The following is a 23,306-nucleotide window of genomic DNA, read 5'->3' on the forward strand; positions in this document are numbered from 1 at the left end:
TGGTTACAAAGCCTCCTCAACTCTATACCACTGTAAAAAGAACATTATTTATAATCCCACTCTCTGATGTCACCCAAATGAGGAAACATTCCTTTTTGAGTCTGGTTTCTCTCATGTTGTCTCAGGGAGTTTTTCCTTCCCACATTCCCACTTATTTATATATTTGTAAAGCTGCTTTGAGATAATGTCAATTTAATAGAATCTCTGCTGTAGAGACTGGAGGTGTTTATGTGGGAAATCACATCAGATGGATCTGTTATTTTCAGGCACAACACAATAAATAAATGAATAAATAAATTAATAAATGAATAAATAAATTATATCTGTGATCTCAGCTATTTTTCTTGTAGTTATTTAAGCTTTAGCATATCCTGCTTTACTGAGTATTATATATGAAAATACAAAAGTATCAGATCAGGACATCCCTTATATCTGTCAACCTTTTATATTTATCTTGGAAATTGAGCTTGAGAAAGATTGTTGTATACCTGTTAGTAGGTGTTTACTGTCCTACAGAGGCTTTAGTCACAACTGTGTAAAGTGATATCTAAATTTAGAGCCAAGGTAAAGTCTTTAGCAATACGGTTGGAAACTGTGGTCAACAAGCGTGTTCACTGAGTTTATTAGTACTGAAACCACAGGTGTTGATGAACAGGAAAAAATATCAGGTTTATGAGTCACACTTCATGTTCTCAACAAGACTGTGTGTGTATCTGAGGCAAAAGCCACATTAATTATTAAGGCCTGAACACTTGCCCCACAGGGTCGGTGCACCAGTGGCTCTGTTACTCTAGTGTGCTGGTATGGATTTGCTCTAAACTACTTAGTGAAGTTTAACTGCAAAGCAATACACAGTTGATGAAACATTTCTGCCTCATGAGGGCAAACTGACTGGTTTGATAAGAAGGAAATTAAAATAAAATCATATGATATGGACTTCACACCTAGCAGATGTCAACTGTACTGATATGTTAGACATGTCAAGTACCAAGCTGCATTGAAGCCATTTTTTATAAAGACAGATAAGGCAAAGCCACACCATTTATATGTCATCAACAAAAATGTTCATCTTTAAATGTCCTCAATTACAAACTCTATGTATTTTAAATTCCACTGAAACTGTTATAATTTCTTATGAATGCCAAATGATAATAACTGAAAATTTTCATAACTGAATTTTAATGCCTTGTGGTTCCACTTTATATCCTGTAGAGAGATCTGTGTGGAGTTTTCAGTTCAAATTCATTGTTTTTTATGTTGTTCTGATGTATTCTAACAGAACATAAGATAAAACACTCTTATTAAAAACCAAACCAAACATGTATTAAGCTGATTTCTGCTGAGTGACAATCTAAAGCAGTGGCAAAGTGGTAGAGGTCATAGGAACAAGTGTATAAAATACACACCAAATGGCACCATCAACTAGTGACATAACTAATTAACTGCTAAGTGAAAGTCACATGGGATTAGCAGTTTGTGGTTTATACTCATCATAGTTGGACTGCTGGCTAAATATCCAGCTATTTTATGTCATGAACAAGTATAAATAGAGAACCAGACTCATGGTTGAAACAATTTGCCCCATTTTTCAGCCTCACTCAACAGCATGATTAGATTTCTGTGATTTTTAACTAAATTTTAATACTCTGTCACACAAATACACACAGTATTATACACACAGTATTATACACACAGGTACACAGGAGACATAATTGTGAGGTCAAGAGATGGGACTATTGATTGTGCTGAACATACAGAGGATCAGAAGCTGCAAAAGGGGCTGACAGTTACGTAAAGTTTAATGATTAAAAAGTAGTCAAATTTATTTTTGTATTACATTTATATATATATATATATATATATATATATATATATATATATATATATATATATATATATATATATATATACATACATACACTACTACAATTGCTAACTGCTACTAACACAACCTTTGAGGTTAAAAACTGCCCAGTGTGTGTTTTTATCCACCTGTGTGCTGTTTCCTCTGCTGTGTGTGTGGTTTTAACAACAGCAGCATAAATAGAAAATGAAAAATGTGTCATTGTGGTTTTGGTGCTTGAACAAACTCCATCAGACCCTTTTACTAGACTTATGGTGTATAAACATAGAGCTTTTCTTAACCTTACTCTCTCTGTAACACTGGACATGTTATTAAATCCAATTTATTTATTGGATTAATGGGTGATGAAATTCTGGCTGAATGCAGCAGAGATGTGTGTGTTGTTTACACTGTAATGTGCTGAATCTGTCCATCATTTACTGATCATCAGCATCGTAACTTACCATGAAGCTGAAATGCTCCTAAACACCAGACTTTATTCATTACTGCTGTTTAAACTAATATGTTAGTGTGAAGGTGTCTGTAGAATCCTGCACTGTTCCACCTTCCTGCCTCAGTACTGACTGTATAGTTAATAAAGCAGACCAGTGATCTTTATTAATAATGTAAATACCAAAACGCACACATTAACTAATCTTTAAGCAAGTGGACATTCAACACTAAACTAAAAGGGAAAATGCCATAAGATTTCTGAGAAAATATTAAGTACAATTTATATAAATTTTATTTATTCATCAAAACATGATTATATTGTAAATACAAATTTGAATTTAAAACATCTATTAGTTTGAACTGAATTATTTAAAGTGATTAATTCATATAATATTAATGTGAACCAGTTCCATTATAAAATAATCACAAAGATCACGAACATGGACAGGAAGAAATAAATGTCTCTGTCTCATGTGTTGCACAGTTGTTACAACAGCAGTGTCAGAAAACATTCATTCACATAGAACCAACAAACACCTGAAGTAAAACCTGAGTATGATTTGATCTGTAAGTCCAACAAAGAGTTTCATGACAGCCGAGAAAACTGTTTGATAATAATGGATTTCCCCGTTTTAACTCGGCTCTGACTCTTTAATTCACTGTTATGTATCTAAATTTACTTATTTATTCTCTATATTCATCCTTCATCTATTCATCTCAGCTCTAACAGTCAGGACAGTAGATTAAAGTAACTAATAAACTAATGAGTTATAAGAATAAATGTGAGAATATAAAATGAGATTTCAGAAGCTTATTGGACACCAGAACAGAACAGGAGACAGGATGTAGAGTCTCGTGGCTGACGAAGTTAAACCGGAAAACAGCAGAAACAGAAGACTTTTTATTCCACTAAGTGTCTGTTCACATGTTCAGTGGAGGATGTGTGTTAGACATGGCAGAGTTCCTGAGTGGGTTTAATCTACAGCTGATGATTGGTGAGTTCATTAATCAATTAATAAATTAATGAATTTTACATTTTGGACTTGATAACGTTTTCTATCCACATGAGCTTTGAGAAGGGTTCAGAACATCTGCAGAGGGATCTGCATTCAGTTATCCTCTTCCACCCTAGTACTATTTTTCTGCCAGTTTTTTTGAAAACAACAAGCTCTAATTTAAATCTGTATATCTCAAAAACTGCAAAGTGTATTTGAATAATTATATATATATTACCAGATCAGAGTAAGAGAAAATGGAACACAGCAAATATGTAAAAATAAAAACTTCTGTCTGAAAAATATTACAATATTACACAGTAGATCTCTTTGAAGTCATGCAGTAAACTCCAGAAATCTCAACATTAACTGTTTCAAGATTTATTTATCTATTGTGTATCAGAGATATTAGAGGTTTTTGTAGAGGCACAATCTCCTATGCCAAGCTGGAGCATGTTGGAACACCGCTGTACAGTATCTGAGTTTTATCAGCTGCTGAACTACAAAACATAATTTAACTGATTTATAAGTCATTATAGGTGTTCAGTCCAACCAAATATAACTATTTATGGTTTGTATTGGAGTTCACCCAACACTACCTACAGTACAGAGACACGCATGACTATGAGCCATTCCAAACTAAATGAAAACAGCTAATATGGACAAAATAAACACAAATAATCTACAATAAACTCCTGGTTACATACCTTAAAGACCTCAAAAAGCCACAGATTCGCATATTTTAATCCAATAGTAAGGCAGTAAATTTAGTGCATCATATATTATCCATGAATGATGGTCAATGGACTTCTTGGATTTGTAAGTCTCTCACAGACACAAAAAGTAAAAGAGACAATAAGTAGAAGTTTCTTGTAGTGGCAGACAGATGTCATTGTGTAATTCAACTGAATTTTTCTCTCTGAATTAGATTTTTAATCCTGAAACACCAAAGTTAGTGACATGGCTGCTCAGTTGTTTTGTGCTTTTTCCTAATTCTGTGAATATTGCCCACACAGTGGTGATCCATATACTGTTGAATCCTGTAGAATCACAGCTTTCTGCTATGTCATGTTAAAGTGGTTACAGGAGTCAAATTCGTATGTACGGCATTCTTACGAGGTTTTTCAGTCTGTCCATTTAACTGCTTGGTTTTGTAATTCTGATTTATTTCAGTGAAAATAGTGTTTCTAGTTGAACCGTTGAGTTTCTTCCCATTGCTTTGGTATGCTGTATGTGTAGATACAGATAGATTTATATTTATGAACCTCATTAACATATTAAGCTCCTCCTCTCGGGTGGAAGAGGATTTATACCAGGAAGGTGAGTTGAAATGGATTTGGACAATTTAAATAAACAAAATAAATATAAATAAAATATTAAAATAGAAATATAACAGTTTTGTCTATGATATGTTAAATGTGGCTCCATGGATGTAATGTACTGTGATCATGTCCTGCACTGTCTTGTCTGTTTTGTCTGTCTTTTGTCTCACACTGTGTACACCAGTCCTTAGCTCTTTGCTTTTATGTAGCATCATGATTGTTGTCTCATTTCACTGTGTACTGCAACAGCTATTTATAGTTGTAATGACAATAAAATCTTCTTGACTTGACTTGACTCTGTGTGTTAGGTTCACAGAGTTTTCAGGTTTTGCTGATGAATCTTCTCTCTTCATGTGGTGTTGATCTTTCAGGTGTCATCAGTCTGAGTCTCCTTCAGAACATTTCAGCTGATCTGTTATCTGTTGATCCTGGAGAAAACGTCACTCTGTTCTGTAACATCACTAATTATTCAGAGATATCGTGGTATCACATGAACTCATCAGGCGTGAGGCAGATTATATCGACCACACAAGGGAAAGTGGGCAAACACTTTTATACTGTTTATAATGAGGATAAGAGTCACTTTACTATAACAGAAAGCAGCAGTTCAGTCAGTTTAGTGATTATTGGAGTTAGAGACACAGATCTGGGATTTTATTACTGTGGAGGTCGAAACAAGGAACACATTCAGTTTGGGAAAGTCATCAGTCTGAACTTTACAGGTCAGTAACAACACTTTATTTACATTGGTTATTAATACTGTACTTTGTTTTTTTTATATTTATTTATAGATTTATTTAAGATTTTTTTCATATTTATTTCATATTATTTCCTGGATTTAACAATAATAAATATTATAGCTGCACAATACTGATTATTATTTAAGATATTTTCTTCCAGGACACTGTACTGATATCTCTGTGGTTCTGTGTGTATTTTAGGTGGCAGCAGAAATGAGACTCGTTCTTCATCAGAGGATTCAGATTCACAGCAGACTGGAGGAACTGAGAACATCTGGATTATACTTATGACCATAATGTGTGTGTGCTCCATCTCTGTCCTAATAATCATCATCTGCATGTGTGTGTTCTGCAGCAGGGTAGAAGGTAAAAGTGCTTAAAATTGTAGGTTAAACATTAAAGAATCAGACAGAAGTTTTGTGGTAATTATGTATTTATTGTGTCTAAATTTATTGTCTAATTTATATTAATGAACACAGAATTCTCTTTCAGGAAAATTATCATCATCATTATCATCATGCTGCAGTCACGACACCAGCTCCACTGAACAGGTATAAAAACATTCACATTAATGTCAAATACTGAGGATGAAAAAAATATTATTTTGCTCCCAGAAACAATTTTTATTGCATGAAATAAATATTTTTGTGTAAATACTGTAATTATAATATAATTATTATATAACTGTAGAGTTGTATGTAGTGCAGAACTGCCTACATGTCACATGACTGCCATAAAACATAAATAAACCTCTGTGATTAAAGAGACTTTATTCTCAATCTGGCTTCAAAACTACTTTAGTTTATTTATCTTGTTGATCAGTGTTATGTGGTTAAGCTTAGTGTTGTAATTACACTGTAAATATGTTGTTCACACTCACAAGAACACAACACAGTCTATAAAATAAGATCCACTTGAGGCTAGATGTGACTGAGTAAGCAGCTAACTACGGTTTAAAGCAGCAACGGATTCTAGTTGAGTTCAGCTGGGAATTTTACTGAAACCTGGCAACCCTGTCCATATATTTAGAGTAATTGTCATTTAAATATAAATTAAGCAAGAATTTAAACTTGTTTTTTTTACCTTCTGTTTCTTGTTAATGTTTCTTGTATTTAAATTTCTCTATCTCTAAAAACTCTTTAAAACTTGACATTAAAGTAAAAACATTGTGCTGCATTATTCAGTCACACACACACACACACACACACACACACACACACACACACACACACACACACACACACACACACACACACACACACACACACGGTCACCTTACACACACCTAGTCTGAAAGAAAACACTAAACCTCCACCTACTGTTCAAATGCTGTAATCTTATTTATTTAGTATGAAACATTATCAGTTATCAATCCTGTGTGAAGCCACAATAATAAGGTTATATAAGTGTTTATAATAAATAAGAAGTGTTTAAGGGTTAAAATGAGAAATGTGACCAGTGTGAAAGAACACAGTAAATATATGTAGAACACAATACAGTAAACAGAACAGTGCAGTTCATGTCAAAGTTTCCACAATAAACAGTAAAAATAGTGTTTAGTGCTGCTTCATCATCTGAATCTCTCTACAGGACGAAAAGATTCATCATGACAGTTTGCTGTATGACAGAAAGTTCACAGGATCTGTTAAGAACAACAAAGCTTCAGATTTGGACTGTGTGACTTACGTAACCTTCACCTCACAGCCGCAGAGACACTGACCTACAGGGTGTCTATTATTATTATTATTATTATTATTATTATTATTATTATTATTATTATTATTATTATTATTATGCAACAGAATATTTTCACACTCTCTCTCTCTCTCTCTCTCTCTCTCTCTCTCTCTCTCTCTCTCTCTCTCTCTCTCTCTCTCTCTCTCTCTCTCATTCCAGCAGGACTGAGAAGTAAAACCCTGGAGATCCATCCTCATGTCATGATCTTGAGATTAATCTGGAGAACTCTCAGATCACATGGACTCATGTACTAGATCAGACTTACTTTTCTAACTAACCTAATAAAAATGTAAATACTAAATACTAGACTAAAAATTCTGTCAGTTTGTGGTTATTTCTAATTATATACAGATGGTCTTAATTTAATTAAGACCTAAATTAAACAGTTAAATAATATTTATGGTGTAAATGAGGAGTAGGTGCGATACAGGATTAAATGGTTTTAAAAATTAAAAATCTTTGAATAAACAGAACATAATCTATGGATTTTTTTTCATGATAATCCTGTTTTAATGTTTTTCTTCTTATCTTAAAGTATTAAAAATGTTTCATTAAGAGTTTTTTTAATAAATTTGGCAAACACACTAACAGGAGACTTTTGACTCTTTAATTTTGGACCAACTTGATTCTTACATGATTCATTTAATACATTTAATGCATAAATAATAAATAAATGATATTTAATACATATTAATAAATAAAAGTACTAAGTAATCACAGAGACAATACTGGTTAAAGTGGTAAATCTCTAAAGCACTCTTCCATTCATCCAAGTCTAAGTCTACACTTAAAGCAGCTGAAGGTTGTTGGACGGTGTATGTTTGTATGCACACACTTGGCTTTCATTAACTTTCATTAAATCAATGTCCACTCACCATTTGAATGCTCAGCGTATTCATTTTATTTAATGTGTTGGTTTGCATTGTTGGTAACAGCATTGCCTCGTGATACCTGTCACCTGAAGGAAGGTTCCTACCTATATTCACTCATTAATAGAACAGTGACCCCTAGTGGACAACTTTACAAAGACAAATGGCTCTTACAGGTTTATTTGCACTATGTAGGTCTAGTTTGATAAAAACACACCACACAAAATGTGAAAAAGTTCAGTGTTTGAATACTTTTGCAAGGCACTGTAGCTGATGTGGTAAATAGAGAAAGGAAACAACGTTCCTCCAGGCACATGGTGCTACATAGAACAACACAGACTACTTGGTGATATGTTTCATTACACCACAGATATTGTAGCTCTACTTAGAGGAAAAAAATATTAGAGAGAAAAAAATGCACCCTGGTAGAAAAGAAAATAAATACATTTGTGTCAAAACTAATTGGTTGTATCTCAATTAACATGGAAGAAAAGCCTCCTGAGTGACAAAAACACACATTTACGGCATTTAGCAGACACCCTTATCCAGAGTGACTTACAACTGAGCAATTGAGGGTTAAGGGCCAAGGCCTCAGGGGCCCAGCAGTGCCTCAGGGGCCCAGCAGTGGCAGCTTGGTGGACTTGGGGTTCGAACACATGACCTTCCGATCAGTAGCCCAACACCTTAACCACTGAGCTACCACATCCACCACCAAAAAGAGGATTATATATACTGTAAAATATACTGTACAAGGGACAAATCATCAAACTAATTTTGACCATTTTATTACCCCTAAAGGTCAAAGGTCATGACAGATATAAATTTCAATTAGACCTTTAACCTAACAGATGATTTCACAATATATACTTGTATAATTGTGATTATAAGTCCCTCTGTGATGTAAATATAATTCTTTCTTCTTTAACAGCGCTTTTCTTAATGAATGTAATCTTATCATTCTCAGCCTCGTACATTGCTGCCATGCGCTGCTTTATTTACTGCACCTACAATTAAGTCCTACAATATGTCTGCTTATGTGTTGCCCAGATGTAATAAATGACACGATGGCAAGGAATTTGGTGTAGTGAGTCTATTAAACAACACAACGCAACACAGAGAACACACCGCTACATATGTTAAGAGTTGTATTTGTTTAGGTCATAAAAAGTAGCCATTTGTTTACACAGGAATAATATTCTAGATGTTTAAAAGTTTTATTTTGACACAAACACACCTGCCAGATATTAAAATATGATTTACGAAAACAACAGAACAGGCCTGAATTCCTGGAAGAAGTGAACACACTCGTCAGTCCTTCACGATCATTCTCCATATCATCTCCCTATCATTCTCCCTTAAACTGGTCTACAATGAGGGCAGTAAACTACTGTTTTCTTTTTATTATTAATCATTTGCCTACTTGAAAACAGCATATATTTGTTGTTGCCATGTCCTGTATATCACTTACTTTGTTGAATTCTTGATTGTATTTGATCAGGACAGTAAATCACCTGCAAATCAGCATTTTGTATTAATCTGTTGTTTATATGAGAACACTTTCTAAGCTGATTCCTGGTCAGAGGGCATTTCCTTTCTCTCTTTCCTGTACTTTGTTTAAGATATCATTATGACTGAATTTTGTCTGACTCCTCCGCTCAGGTCTGTTCAACATGGGTGGTCCTAATAGGGACTTTTGGTACCCGATGACATAACCCTGAGGTTCACTGAAGTACACAAGCCCCATCACCACGTCAAGGTCCCAGTCTACGAAGGGTGAACAGAACAACACAAACAGACACAACACCTCCACTACTAAAAGAGTAAATCCACAACCCTGTGCACAGCTCTAGATGATAGTCAGGTGTTTTCAAGAAGAAGTGAAAGAGTAACTGATAGAAGAAACAGGGCCATGAACTGTGGGTGCAGACACTTCATTCCTGAAGTACCTGGAAAAAATACAGAAATTAAATAAAATCTAAACAATGAAGTTTACAACAAAACAATACACAAGTGTATATACTGTAGAGAGGCAGTTAAATCACAATGAAAGGAAAAACTGTTGACTCTGTTATTATTTTGCTGCCATATTTTGTGTCTACTCGCCCCTCACAGGGAAGTGATGCTACAATTAAATTCAGAACTACATAACAGTGTAATGGGCAGGTGTCATAAAATTATGTTTGAAAATATCATGGGCAAAAAAAAACCTTTACGGAGCAAAAAAGCAAAATAAACAGAACATCCTGAAAAACTGGAATTATTGTTTGTGTAAGAAATTTAATCTAAAATATTTGAGTGTATCTCACCTCCAGACGGTTGTTTTTCATACGATTTCTCTTTCTGCATGTTTTTCTGTAATTTGGAAAAAAAAAACATTATTCTATCATCTCGGTACAATAATGGCTCTTTTATGTTTAACTTTTCTGGATGATGCTACAGTGATTTACTGTAGATCAGGAACATGTGTAGGAACATGTGACTCACTAATAATGTAGCTCAATGTTAACATTCCCAGTCCTTCACTCCATTATTAACTGTTTTAACAAACTCTTATTAACTTAATTAACTTAATATTAACTTATTAACAATAATTTCTATATACAATAAAACTAAAAAAAATGTAGGATAACTTTTAAAAAAATATTTTATAATCATTTTATGGAAGTTTTATGAATTTTCTGAATTGCATATTACATATAATTACTTCTTAATACTCTTTAATTATTTATAATGTTTTATATTCTTATTCTATTTTTACATTCTTATTTTCTATCTTTATTCTGTCTAGGACAGTGTTTCTCAAACTTTTTCAGCCCAAGGACCACTTTATCTTCCAATTTTTTTCTGAGGACCACCTACAGAATCCCACTCTAACACGCCCCCAAAAAACAACAAAATAGGAAGGATAAGCTAAATTTAAGTTTAATATGCAACTGTTTCAAGTCAAAAACTAATTATTCAGACACAAATGCAATGATATGATCAGAAATTATTATATAAATTTTTATTTAATTTGAAAAAGTAAATGTGAAATGAGTTGCAGCTTAATATGAACAACAAACTGCACATGTGGAAAAAAAATGCAATTAAACATACTGTAACAGCCTAGGTCCCACTTAATGCCATTCCAAAGAGCCATTAGTTTAAAACTGAGGTGGTAGGTATAGGAACTCTATGGTTGTAACTATGGTAGCAATAAAATGCTGAAAAGAATGTTCCCCTTAATGTCCAATATCACTGAAATTACTGGGATTTTACACATGAAACAAAAACTAGTACATTACAAAACTAATAGATCTGTGGATTTTAGATTTTGAGATTTCCATCTAAAACTTAACGTGAATATCAATGAGACGGGTGGTGCTGCTTATCACACATCAGTTTCTGAATGTCTGGCTCCAAAGAGGAGAGTTTCAGTCTCATACTAGGCTCCACGTTTAGTCTGTTGTGCTGTTTTGTTTTCAAACCAACCAGTGTGGAAAACCCAACTTCACAGTTGTATGTAGTTGGGAAGGGCTTGAGCACTTTGAGGGCAGATTCTGCAAGCTTTGGATGTTCAGGAAGGAGCTGAGCCCAGAAGTCTGTTAAGGGCTGTTGTTTGAATGACATTTTGAGACCTCCATCTGATGCAATGTACACAAGACTATTGCCTTCCTGTATTGAGAGCTTGGTACATTGCTCAATGATGTCGCCAAACGGATATCTGATCCACTCAAAGTCCACATCTAGCTCTGGAAAGTATTTCCCCAGCTGCATGTGAAGGCCTTGTCGATGTTCCTTTATGGCTGTGACGGTGTCATCACCCAGGGTCTCTTCAGTTTCGAGAAGAAAGTCTGCTAGCGTGGGAAACATTCAAATTCACGGCGATCGATACGTGCGCACCAGAGCTCTAATTTGGTGCGGGCCCCTTTAATTTTGTCCTGTACAGTGAAGACTGTGACCGTTTTTCCTTGCAGTGCTAAGTTGAGCGTATTGAGCATGCTGAAAATATCTGCAAGATATGCTAGTTTTGAAAGCCACATAAAGTCATGAAGTCGATCATACAGTTCATCAGCCTGGTGCAGAAATAATTTTACTTCATCGTGCAGTTCAAAGAGACGAGACAGGACCTTGCCACGGGACAACCAGCGCACTTCAGTGTGGAACAGAAGTTTTGTGTGCTCACTCCCCATTTCTTCACACAGGACTTTAAAAAGACGCGAGTTGAGTGCCTTGCCTTTGATTGAGTTGACTATTTTAACTGCCTCGTCTAAAACAGTTTTAAGGCAACTTGGCATCTTTTTCAACGCGAGCTGTTCTCTGTGAATGCAGCAATGAGTTGACACAGAGGATGGAGCAACATTACGCACACGCGTTACCAGGCCCTTGTGTTTGGCTGTCATTGCAGTTGCACCATCAGTGCAAACTCCAACACAACATCCAGTCAATTTTATTATGCACAATGAAGGCATTTAGTGCATCAAAGATCGCTTCTTCTGTGGTGTTCGTTGGAAGGGATTTACAGAAGAGAAAATCCTCGTGGACTGAGCGTGCATGGATGTATCTCACAAAACACAGAAGATTTGCCTCGTTACCAATGTCCGTGGACTCGTCCAGCTGAAGAGAAAAGAAGGGACTCTGGTGTAATCGTGTTATCAGCTGCTCTTGGACAGTTTCGGACATTGAAGTTATGCGTCGCTGGACAGTGTCATTGGACAGAGGTACTTTGTGCATGTCATCACTAGCTTTCTTCCCTAACATTACGTTTGCCATAACTTCTGCAGCAGGCTTAACTAGAGTCTCTCCAATTGAATGGGGTTTTCCCGTTTTTGCAATGAGTAGAGACAATCTGTATGATGCCTCAGTAGCCTTTGCATTTTCACCGGGCATAAAAAACTGTGAGGTGTTTTTACTCATGTGTCGCTCAAGCTCATGTAGCGATTTTGGCTCGCGAAGCAAGGTAAATATTTATAAGCGACTATAACGTGTTATAGTGACTTCCAAATATTTTAACCTAAGTTGAAATTAACGGTACTGGAATTAACGTTACGCTTATTTGGTCTGTTCGTCCGCCGAACAGCCCGTGTAACCTTTATTAATTCTATGAAGGCGGTATCTTCCCGGCCAAGAAAGATTCGCTTTCCTTTTACTGTATACCGTAATTTAAACTAAATTAACTCAATAGAGCATGTAGTTCAGACCTGATATTGCAGGTACCTTAATTTGTGAGCGAGACTCAGAGACAAATCACCCGTGGCTCAAAATTATGACATTTAATGAATGAGACAAACACAACATAAAACTAACTACACAAACAAAAAAAGAAATAGGGAAAACGAAAATAAAAATAAAATAAAAGAAAAGAAATTAAAATCGGGGAAAGGGAGGAAGAGACTGGAAAGAAGAAACTAGAGAAAGGAATGAAAGGAATGGCAAGCTTAGACTCAAAAATTAAATCACACCCTAACTGGGAAATCGTCACAGAAACTTAAATTCACCTTAAGATTCAATGAAAGATTCCTACTTAAAATTACGCATCTAAATTGGTTGGTAGAGGAAACGGTTACTTGCATTGGCTTACTGCACAAGAGTCCGGATGCAACAGAGAAATCTCTGAAAAGTCAGTTAGGGTGGGGTCAGACGTTCTTCCAAGTTCTCCTGAAGATCAGAGCAGTTGTCGTTCTTGGAAGTGAAGCTTGCTGGAACTTCGTTTGAAGGAAGATGGAGTCGTCTTGAAGCTGTTCCGAAAGTCTGACCACTGATTAGTGGTGTTTGTGACAAATTAAAGGTCGCAAACTCCACCCATCTTTGGGAAGATGACCAATACTTCGGTCAGGATTTTGAAGGGAAAAACTCCCTTTGTTTCAGGTGTCTGTGGGCGTGGTTTAGCTATCAAACTTTTAGATGACTTTAAAGTTTGATCCAGGGTGTATTAAGATGGTATGGTGCCTTTCGTGCTCAAATAAAATACACCAGTGCTTGAAAAATGAGTAACCGATAATTTTGTGGTCATTTGGATACTAAACATGAAGGGTAATGACGGTATGAAGGCAGCGGTACATTACGTACATAGATCATTAATCAAGGCAAAGATAAAGGCAAAGAAACAAAAATGAAACATAAAACAAGATGCACTTTCATTAGGGAAGTAAAAAGAAAACAATAGCTTCGTATACATTCTGACATCAGACGGTTATTAGAACAGGTATACATTAACATGCCATGATCAGTAAGATATGATGATAGAGTATAACGGATTTTAAAATACAATGTTGTTTTCTGACACATGAATAAAATACACCCTTGTCAGGAATTTAAGGGGCAAATAATTTTAAGTCAGGCAAGCCTTAAAAGAAGAAACACATTACAAAAAGGGTTATAAGAATGAGAACCTTAGAGTACCTTATCTTGGGTTTTATTAGTAAAAGGAATGTCTCATTGTGTTGTGTGTGTGTGTGTGTGTGTGTGTGTGTGTGTGTGTGTGTGTGTGTGTGTGTGTGTGAGTTCTGTTTGCAGGCCCCAATGAGCCGCATGGGGTTATCTGGTCTTTGTGTAGGCTCCAGTCATTCTGGAGCCAGGTGTGTGTGTAAAACTGGGTTGCTCATCGGTTAATTGAGGAGTAGATGTTGAAATTTAGGGTGCCTGGGACATGAAATCTAAAATGACTGGTACAAGACGCTACACTCATCACGTTTTCTCTCAAAAAATGACACTGGTTTATCTGTACAATCTTTGTGCTTAGACTCAAAGTGACGCTTGAGTTTCGATGGTTTCATTGCTTCATTAGCCAATCTTTCATAACACAGAACACAGTGAGGTCTAGGATCCTCAAGATCCCCAGTCCAGAAAAATCCAAACATGTACTTATTGTGATATTTTCGCTTAACTTTCTCACATGGTTTTCCACGATGCGCTAGCTCCGTGGTATGCGGGAGTGTTGTGGCCAGTGGCCGTGACTCTGTATCTTCGGTTACGGCTTCAGTGGGCCTTTGTGGTGCTGTAGTTTTGCTGCATTCAGTGGACGCTTGATCTTTTCTTTTGACTCCTCATTGGTTTAGCCACCGATCCATTTTCACGTTATTAAAACAGAATGGCAAGAACTGTTTCGCAAGTACATTAAAAATCTACTTAAATAACTGACGATTTTATAAACACTTGCCTAGTTTAGGTCTTCTTTTCGCGGACCACACTTTAAGAATTATTGCTTTAGAGACATCATTCTATGTTTAAGGCATCCAGAGAAGTCACATGTACATACATTAGAATTGAAAAGTGAGAAATTTATATCAACCCCTAAGACATTGAGACTTGTATGACGGATGATTTTCATAAACAGTTTAATCTCCAGTGTCACCATTTCACAGTCAGATATAAAGGTGTAATGTACATGTTTGTCACCTGACTGTTATTGAGTCTGTTCTCTTACAGGACAATGATGGTGATGAGCCAAGATGCTTTTATGAATCTAATCAGGGTTTGTGGCCAAATCACCAGACATGTCTCTGTGGAGACACATACATGCTAATGAGTATCTAAACAATATTTAGATAAAGATTCATATAAATAATTGATAGATATCAGGGATGTCTCAATCTTGTACTGTACTATTTTTTTTTATAAATAATACACAATAAGGCAAGATATGCAAAAGCTTAATTAAATAACTCGACATATATAAAAATAGTTATCACAGATTTAACTTTACTTTAATAACTGTGTGATAACTGTTTTTATTCATGTTGTTATTTAAGCTTTATTGTGTATTATCTATTAAAATAATACAGTATCAGATTGAGACATCCCTGATATATATTATATATTTATATTAATCTTTATATTGTTTAAATATTCATTAACACATGTAACCCTGGGGGGCACGGTGGCTTAGTGGGTAGCACGTTCGCCTCACACCTCCAGGGTCGGGGTTCGATTCCCGCCTCCGCCTTGTGTGTGCGGAGTTTGCATGTTCTTCCCGTGCCTCGGGGGTTTCCTCCAGGTACTCCGGTTTCCTCCCCCGGTCCAAAGACATGCATGGTAGGTTGATTGGCATCTCTGGAAAATTGTCCGTAGTGTGTGATTGTGTGTGTGTGTGTGCCCTGCGATGGGTTGGCACTCTGTCCAGGGTGTATCCTGCCTTGATGCCCGATGACGCCTGAGATAGGCACAGGCTCCCCGTGACCCGAGAAGTTCGGATAAAGCGGTAGAAAATGAATGAATGACATGTAACCCTCTAGAGGCTCTTTAGTGAAATACACATATGTTGCATGTTTATCAGGCATTTAAAATGGTGGAAAATATTTGATTCTACATTTTAATCATTTTAGGAGAAGCCATGATCTTTGTGTAGACTAAAAGCAATCGCCTTTGCTACTGTATGTGTACAACATTCTCCATGTGATTCAGGAAGGAATTTTGTCTTGCCAATGTTACAGTGACCTGATCCTCACCCACAGACCCCCATGGCCCTGTCTCTCCTCTCCTGTTTACTCTTTCAACTCTTCTACCTATCCTTCTGGCCTGAGACCCTGGAAGAGAGAAGAGGCTTGTGTACTTAAGTGAATATGAACCCTATGTAATGAAGGACTTAATGTTCATAGAGGTGGTGAACAGACCTGGGGAGAAGTCTTGAATAGGTCTCGAGTAACTTATTATACTCTTATATTCTCTGCCCAGATAATAGTTACAGGGATCCGTCTAGGGGTGTGTTCAGAGACACAGGTCTGGTGATTAGGCCACAAACCTTGATTGAACTCATAAAAAAACATCTTGGCTCACCACCGTCATTGTCCTCTAAGAGAACAGACTCAATAACAGTCAGGTGACAAACATGTACATTACACCTTTATATCTGACTGTGAAATAGTGACACTGGAGATTAAACTGTTTATGAAGATCATCCGTCATACAAGTCCCAATGTCTAAGGGGTTGAAATATCTCACGTTTCACTTCTAATGTCCTTACATGTGTCTTATCTGGATGCATTATATAGAATTATGTCTCTGAAGTGACAAGATGTCCTTTTCTGAAATCCTTCAAATTCACTCCATCCAGCAGGTGGCAGCAGAATCACACTGTACATGTGTTACACTCCTGCGTTACTGTAGAAAAAATCCTATTAGTTAAAATAAATCAGTTGTAGAAAAAAATCACAAGTAGATTAGTAGAAGAAGTTTTTCACATTTTATTTCCATCAAAATCAGACATTAGACAGCATTAATTATTTAATACACAGCTTCTGTAATGTTGTAATAAGCTTGTAGGAGGTTCTCTGTTTGTGATCCTCATGCTTGTCCTTATCTGGGCCATCAGGAGACACTGATGGTTCCAGCTCAGCTTCCTGCAGAGTGAAATGTAGGCTTATGTCTGGATGATCCAGTAGGTGCCTGCACTTTCCACATAATGTACTTCTTCTACTTCTTTCTATCTTGTCTTTTCCCATTAGAGGGCCACTGTGAATCATCTGTTTCCACCTAACTCTATCATCATCATCCTCTACTCTCACACTAATTACTTTCATGTCCTCATTTAACACATCCATAAATCTACTCTTTGTCCTTCCTCATGACCTCTTACCTGCAGCTCCATCTCCAACATCCTCAAATATAACCATATCCCTCTTCTGTACATGTCCAAACCCTCTCAATCTATTCTCTCTGTCCTTGTCCCCAAAACAGCCAACCTGAGCTGTCCCGCTGATGTGCTCCTTCCTAATCCTGTCCATCCTCGTCACTCCTAAAGAGAACCTCAACATCCTCATCTCTGCTACCTCCATCTCTGCCTCATGTCTTTTTCTCACTGCTACAGTCTCTAACCGACACAGCAGAGCTGCTCTCACTACTGTCTTCTAACCTTTCCTTTCATTCTTGTTGACACTCTTCTGTCACACACACACATACGACACTCCTGACACTCTTCTGTCACACACACACGACACTCCTGACACTCTTCTGTCACACACACACAACACTCCTGACACTCTTCTGTCACACACACACGACACTCCTGACACTCTTCTGTCACACACACACACACAACACTCCTGACACTCTTCTGTCACACACACACACGACACTCCTGACACTCTTCTGTCACACACACAACACTCCTGACACTCTTCTGTCACACACACACAACACTCCTGACACACTTCTGTCACACACACACACAACACTCCTGATATTCTTCTGTCACACACACACACAACACTCCTGACACTCTTCTGTCACACACACACGACACTCCTGACACTCTTCCGTCACACACAAACGACACTCCTGACACTCTTCTGTCACACACACACACAACACTCCTGACACTCTTCTGTCACACACACACAACAATCCTGACACTCTTCTGTCACACACAAACGACACTCCTGACACTCTTCTGTCACACACACAACACTCCTGACACTCTTCTGTCACACACACACACATGAAACTCCTGACACTCTTCTGTCACACACACACACAGCACTCCTGACACTCTTTCTGCCCACTCCAACCTGCCTGCACCCACCTCTTCACCTCTTTTCCCACTCCTCATTTCACTGGGCATCTACCAATCTGGTATGGAATTCCCACTGACACAACACTGTCTATTTATCCAGGCTTTGGGATAGAACAGAAGTCACTGGCTTGCAACCCTTGTGGCTCGATTCTGGTTGGAGTCTCGACACCTGGTGGTGCTCATTGCTGCTGGATATGGCTTCATGTGAACAGCCTGGAGACCTGCAGGACTGCTGTGGATAGAACCACCTGGAGATTATGGTGCTGACTTTAAATTGCTGTTACAATGTTCTGTTTTGTGCTTGGCTCCATAACTGAATAACTGAAGCCTTTCGGCATGAAGGAATTAGTGTCATATTGATAATGATCTCAGAAATTATGCTGATTTATTAATTGTTCAGGAGCTCTTGGTTGCACAGCCTCCTCAACTCTATACCACTGTAAAAAGAACATTATTTATAATCCCACACTCTGATGTCACCCAAATGAGGAAACATTCCTTTTTGAATCTGGTTTCTCTCATGTTGTCTCAGGGAGTTTTTCCTTCCCACAGTTGCTCTTATTTATATATTTGTAAAGCTGCTTTGAGATAATGTCAATTTAATAGAATCTCTGCTGTAGAGACTGGAGGTGTTTATGTGGGAAATCACATCAGATGGATCTGTTATTTTCAGGCACAACACAATAAATAAATGAATAAATAAATTAATAAATTAATAAATAAATTATATCTGTGATCTCAGCTATTTTTCTTGTAGTTATTTAAGCTTTAGCATATCCTGCTTTACTGAGTATTATATATGAAAATACAAAAGTATCAGATCAGGACATCCCTTATATCTGTCAACCTTTTATATTTATCTTGGAAATTGAGCTTGAGAAAGATTGTTGTATACTTGTTAGTAGGTGTTTACTGTCCTACAGAGGCTTTAGTCACAACTGTGTAAAGTGATATCTAAATTTAGAGCCAAGGTAAAGTCTTTAGCAATACGGTTGGAAACTGTGGTCAACAAGCGTGTTCACTGAGTTTATTAGTGCTAAAACCACAGGTGTTGATGAACAGGAAAAAATATCAGGTTTATGAGTCATACTTCATGTTCTCAACATGAGGGTGTGTGTATCTGAGGCAAAAGCCACATTAATTATTAAGGCTTGAACACTTGCCCCTAGGGTGAGGGGCAACAGTGGCTCTGTTACTCTAGTGTGCTGGTATGGATTTGCTCTAAACTACTTAGTGAAGTTTAACTGCAAAGCAATACACAGTTGATGAAACATTTCTGTCTCATGAGGGCAAACTGACTGGTTTGATAAGAAGGAAATTAAAATAAAATCATATGATATGGACTTCACACCTAGCAGATGTCAACTGTACTGATATGTTAGACATGTCAAGTACCAAGCTGCATTGAAGCCATTTTTTATAAAGACAGATAAGGCAAAGTCACACCATTTATATGTCATCAACAAAAATGTTCATCTTTAAATGTCCTCAATTACAAACTCTATGTATTTTAAATTCCACTGAAACTGTTATCATTTCTTATGAATGCCAAATGATTTTAAAAAGATAGAATCTGATGTTCCAGTAATTTGCTCACCTTATTGGATATTGAACATGATGGTACAGCGTGCTCACTGCTCAGCTAATGTATTTCATTTTCTGTTCATAATAACTGAATATTGATATAACTGAATTTTAATGTCTTGTGGTTCCACTTTATATCCTGTAGAGAGATCTGTGTGGAGTTTTCAGTTCAAATTCATTGTTTTTTATGTTGTTCTGATGGATTCTAACAGAACATAAGATAAAACACTCTTATTAAAAACCAAACCAAACATGTATTAAGCTGATTTCTGCTGAGTGACAATCTAAAGCAGTGGCAAAGTGGTAGAGGTCATAGGAACAAGTGTATAAAATAACACCAAATGGCACCATCAACTAGTGACATAACTAATTAACTGCTAAGTGAAAGTCACATGGGATTAGCAGTTTGTGGTTTATACTCATCATAGTTGGACTGCTGACTAAATATCCAGCTATTTTATGTCATGAACAAGTATAAATAGAGAACCAGACTCATGGTTGAAACAATTTGCCCCATTTTTCAGCCTCACTCAACAGCATGATTAGATTTCTGTGATTTTTAACTAAATTTTAATACTCTGTCACACAAATACACACAGTATTATACACACAGTATTATACACACAGGTACACAGGAGAAGAGACATAATTGTGAGGTCAAGAGATGGGACTATTGATTGTGCTGAACATACAGAGGATCAGAAGCTGCAAAAGGTGCTGACAGTTACATAAAGTTTAATGATTAAAAAGTAGTCAAATTTATTTGTGTATTACATTTATATATATATATATATTAGGGATGCCACAATTCTCAATATAATATTGAACCGTTCGGTACGACATCCCCGGTTCAATACGCGCTTGTGAATTGCGGTCTTTTCGGTTTTACTTTTAAATAATTTATGTGCTTTTTATTTCGCTCCGAATTGACTGTGTGCGCCTTTAAGTCTACGAGCTGAGATGAGGAAGCTCCTCCCCACGAGTAAATGTTCAATTACTATGCTCGAAAGTTAGGGGGCGCTGAACCATCATTCCACACTTTAACATGGCGAGCGGTGGTGAAGCGAGGCTAAAGTACGTGGAGGCGCCGGCGTCTTTTAAATCTGTGGTGTGGAGACATTTCGGTTTTGCGGTTGAGTATAATGCCGGGGAAGAAAAAATGGTAAACAAAAAAATGTTTTACACGTGTAGCCTACTCAAACGGAAACACGTCCAATATGATTGCACATCCGCGGCACCATCACCCAGCAATATCAATGTCTGAATGCAGGATAGCAGAGCAGGTAATAAAGTCCTCCAAAAAACAACAGTCCCTCGCTGAATCCTTCCAGCATACATACCCAACTGGTTCCGAGAGACACATGAAAATAACAAAGGCAGTGGGGGTGTTCATTGCCAAAGATTTGCAGCCGTTTTCGGTGATTGGAGATGCGGGCTTTTGTCATCTTATAAAAACACTCGATCCGCGTTACAGACTACCGTCTCGCACTTTTTTTAGCACCGAAATAATTCCTGACCTCTATGAAAAGACATGCAACAGTATTGTGTACGAATTGGCTCAAGCACAGAGCCTTGCTCTGACCACAGATGGTTGGACCTCGCGGGCAACCGTGAGTTACCTCACTGTAACTGTTCACTACATGTCGGATTGGGAAATGAAAAGCGCTGTACTCCAAACCCGTCCCCTGTATGAAAGTCATACAAGCGCTCATTTGGCAGAAGAGTTGACAAATGCAGTGAATACATGGAAGTTGAGGAGGCCAAATATGTTACTCCCAGTCACCACAGATAACGCTCCGAATATTGTGAATGCAGTTAATGAAGCTGATGGGCTGGGGCCACAGATAAGTTGTTTTGCGCATGTTGTAAACCTAGCAGCCAAGAAAGCAGTGTCAATCAACACAGTGTCTCGCCTCCTGGGGAGGGTTAGAAAAATAGTGACTTTTTTTCACAAAAGCACCAAAGCCCACCATGTTTTTACTGTGAAGCAGGAGATGTTAAACTTGCCCAGACACAAGTTAATTCATGATGTCACAACTCGATGGAATACAGTACATGACATGTTGGAAAGATACATAGAACAGCAGCCCTCCATCTATTCTGCCTTACTGGACAAAGATCTGAAGCTGTCTGTCAAGAACATAACCATGTTGAATGACAGTGAACAGAAACTGGCAGAAGAACTGTTTCAGGTCCTCACACCACTGAAAACAGTGACAACCCTGATGAGCAGTGAAACAACCCCCACTATATCAATGATCCTTCCTCTGAAAGAGATGATTCTCAAATCCATGTCACCAGGAGACCAGGACACTGCAACAGTCAAAGAAGCCAAAGCAGCCATTACAAATGACCTGGCAAAGAGGTACACTGACCCTAATCTTCATGATTACCTCCAAATGGCCACAGCCCTTGACTGTTCCTATTGCCTAAGCATAGAATAGCAAAAAACACTTTTATGTGTTAAGCCATCAGAACCGAACCGAACCGAAAACCGTGGTTAAAAACCGAGGTATGTATTGAACCGTGGGCTAACTGTATTGTTGCATCCCTAATATGCTCACTATGGAGCTACAGTAAAAACTCACAAGGTGCTGTGCAGCTCTCTGGCCTGTTTAAGCTTTCACATAGAGTAAATCATGTATCCGTTTTATCATACCTAATGCGGATCTTCCTAATATCTCATTAGCATCTATTTCATCTATCTCGAACGTAATCTTGTGTTTTTGATCTTTGTACTCACTGGTCAGCTGTTTTTGTCCCAATGGCGACATCTGGTGTCCAGAATATGTCATTAAATTGCAGGTGGATTTCTGCAGTTTCTCTGTTATACAGAGAGTTAAAAGTCTTTAACGAGAGAACATTACAATTTGCACCAGTGTCTAACTTGAATTTTACTTGCTTGCCTCTTTCTTTGAGCACTTCACACCACTCTTCTTTTCCATTCTTTCTCAGTATTAACATACTGTATGTTTTTTACTTACAGGTAGAACTTTTCTATTTAAATCTTCCTATTTTCAGCCAGATTTCATTATAAACTCAGGTTTGATGTTGGCTGTAACTGCCATTTTTCTTTCGGTGCACTTACAACCTCTGACACCATGTACTGTTGTTGTTGTTGTTGTTGTTGTTGTTGTTGTTGTTGTTGTTTTAAATATTCACATGACACACCAGTGGTTATAGAACACTCTTATTAATATGGTGCCTCCTACTTTTTGATACACACCTCCCAGCTTACATCATTACCTATTCCACATTAGGATGAAATACTGTA

General features: G+C 37.2%; 1 protein-coding gene across 1 annotated transcript; it reads left to right on the plus strand.

Moving 5' to 3' along the window:
- Positions 1-3,000: 3,000 nt before the first annotated feature.
- Positions 3,001-7,495, plus strand: LOC113651461. Its single transcript, XM_047819983.1, has 6 exons — positions 3,001-3,291; positions 4,985-5,335; positions 5,555-5,719; positions 5,846-5,904; positions 6,944-7,080; positions 7,250-7,495. The coding sequence occupies exons 1-5, from the start codon at positions 3,222-3,224 to the stop codon at positions 7,070-7,072; spliced, it is 774 nt and encodes a 257-aa protein (XP_047675939.1). The 5' UTR covers positions 3,001-3,221; the 3' UTR covers positions 7,073-7,080; positions 7,250-7,495.
- Positions 7,496-23,306: the final 15,811 nt, after the last annotated feature.

This window comes from Tachysurus fulvidraco, chromosome 10, assembly GCF_022655615.1.
Source record: "Tachysurus fulvidraco isolate hzauxx_2018 chromosome 10, HZAU_PFXX_2.0, whole genome shotgun sequence".
NCBI lineage: Eukaryota > Metazoa > Chordata > Actinopteri > Siluriformes > Bagridae > Tachysurus > Tachysurus fulvidraco.

What these genes read in the sequence shown, in the direction of transcription:
- LOC113651461 (XM_047819983.1), top strand. Translation starts at nt 3,222, where the DNA reads ATGTTCAGTGGAGGATGTGTGTTAGACATGGCAGAGTTCCTGAGTGGG. An exon ending in TAATCTACAGCTGATGATTG is followed by an intron (nt 3,292 to 4,984) that starts GTGAGTTCATTA and finishes TTGATCTTTCAG; the next exon opens with GTGTCATCAGTCTGAGTCTC. An exon ending in ACACCAGCTCCACTGAACAG is followed by an intron (nt 5,905 to 6,943) that starts GTATAAAAACAT and finishes ATCTCTCTACAG; the next exon opens with GACGAAAAGATTCATCATGA.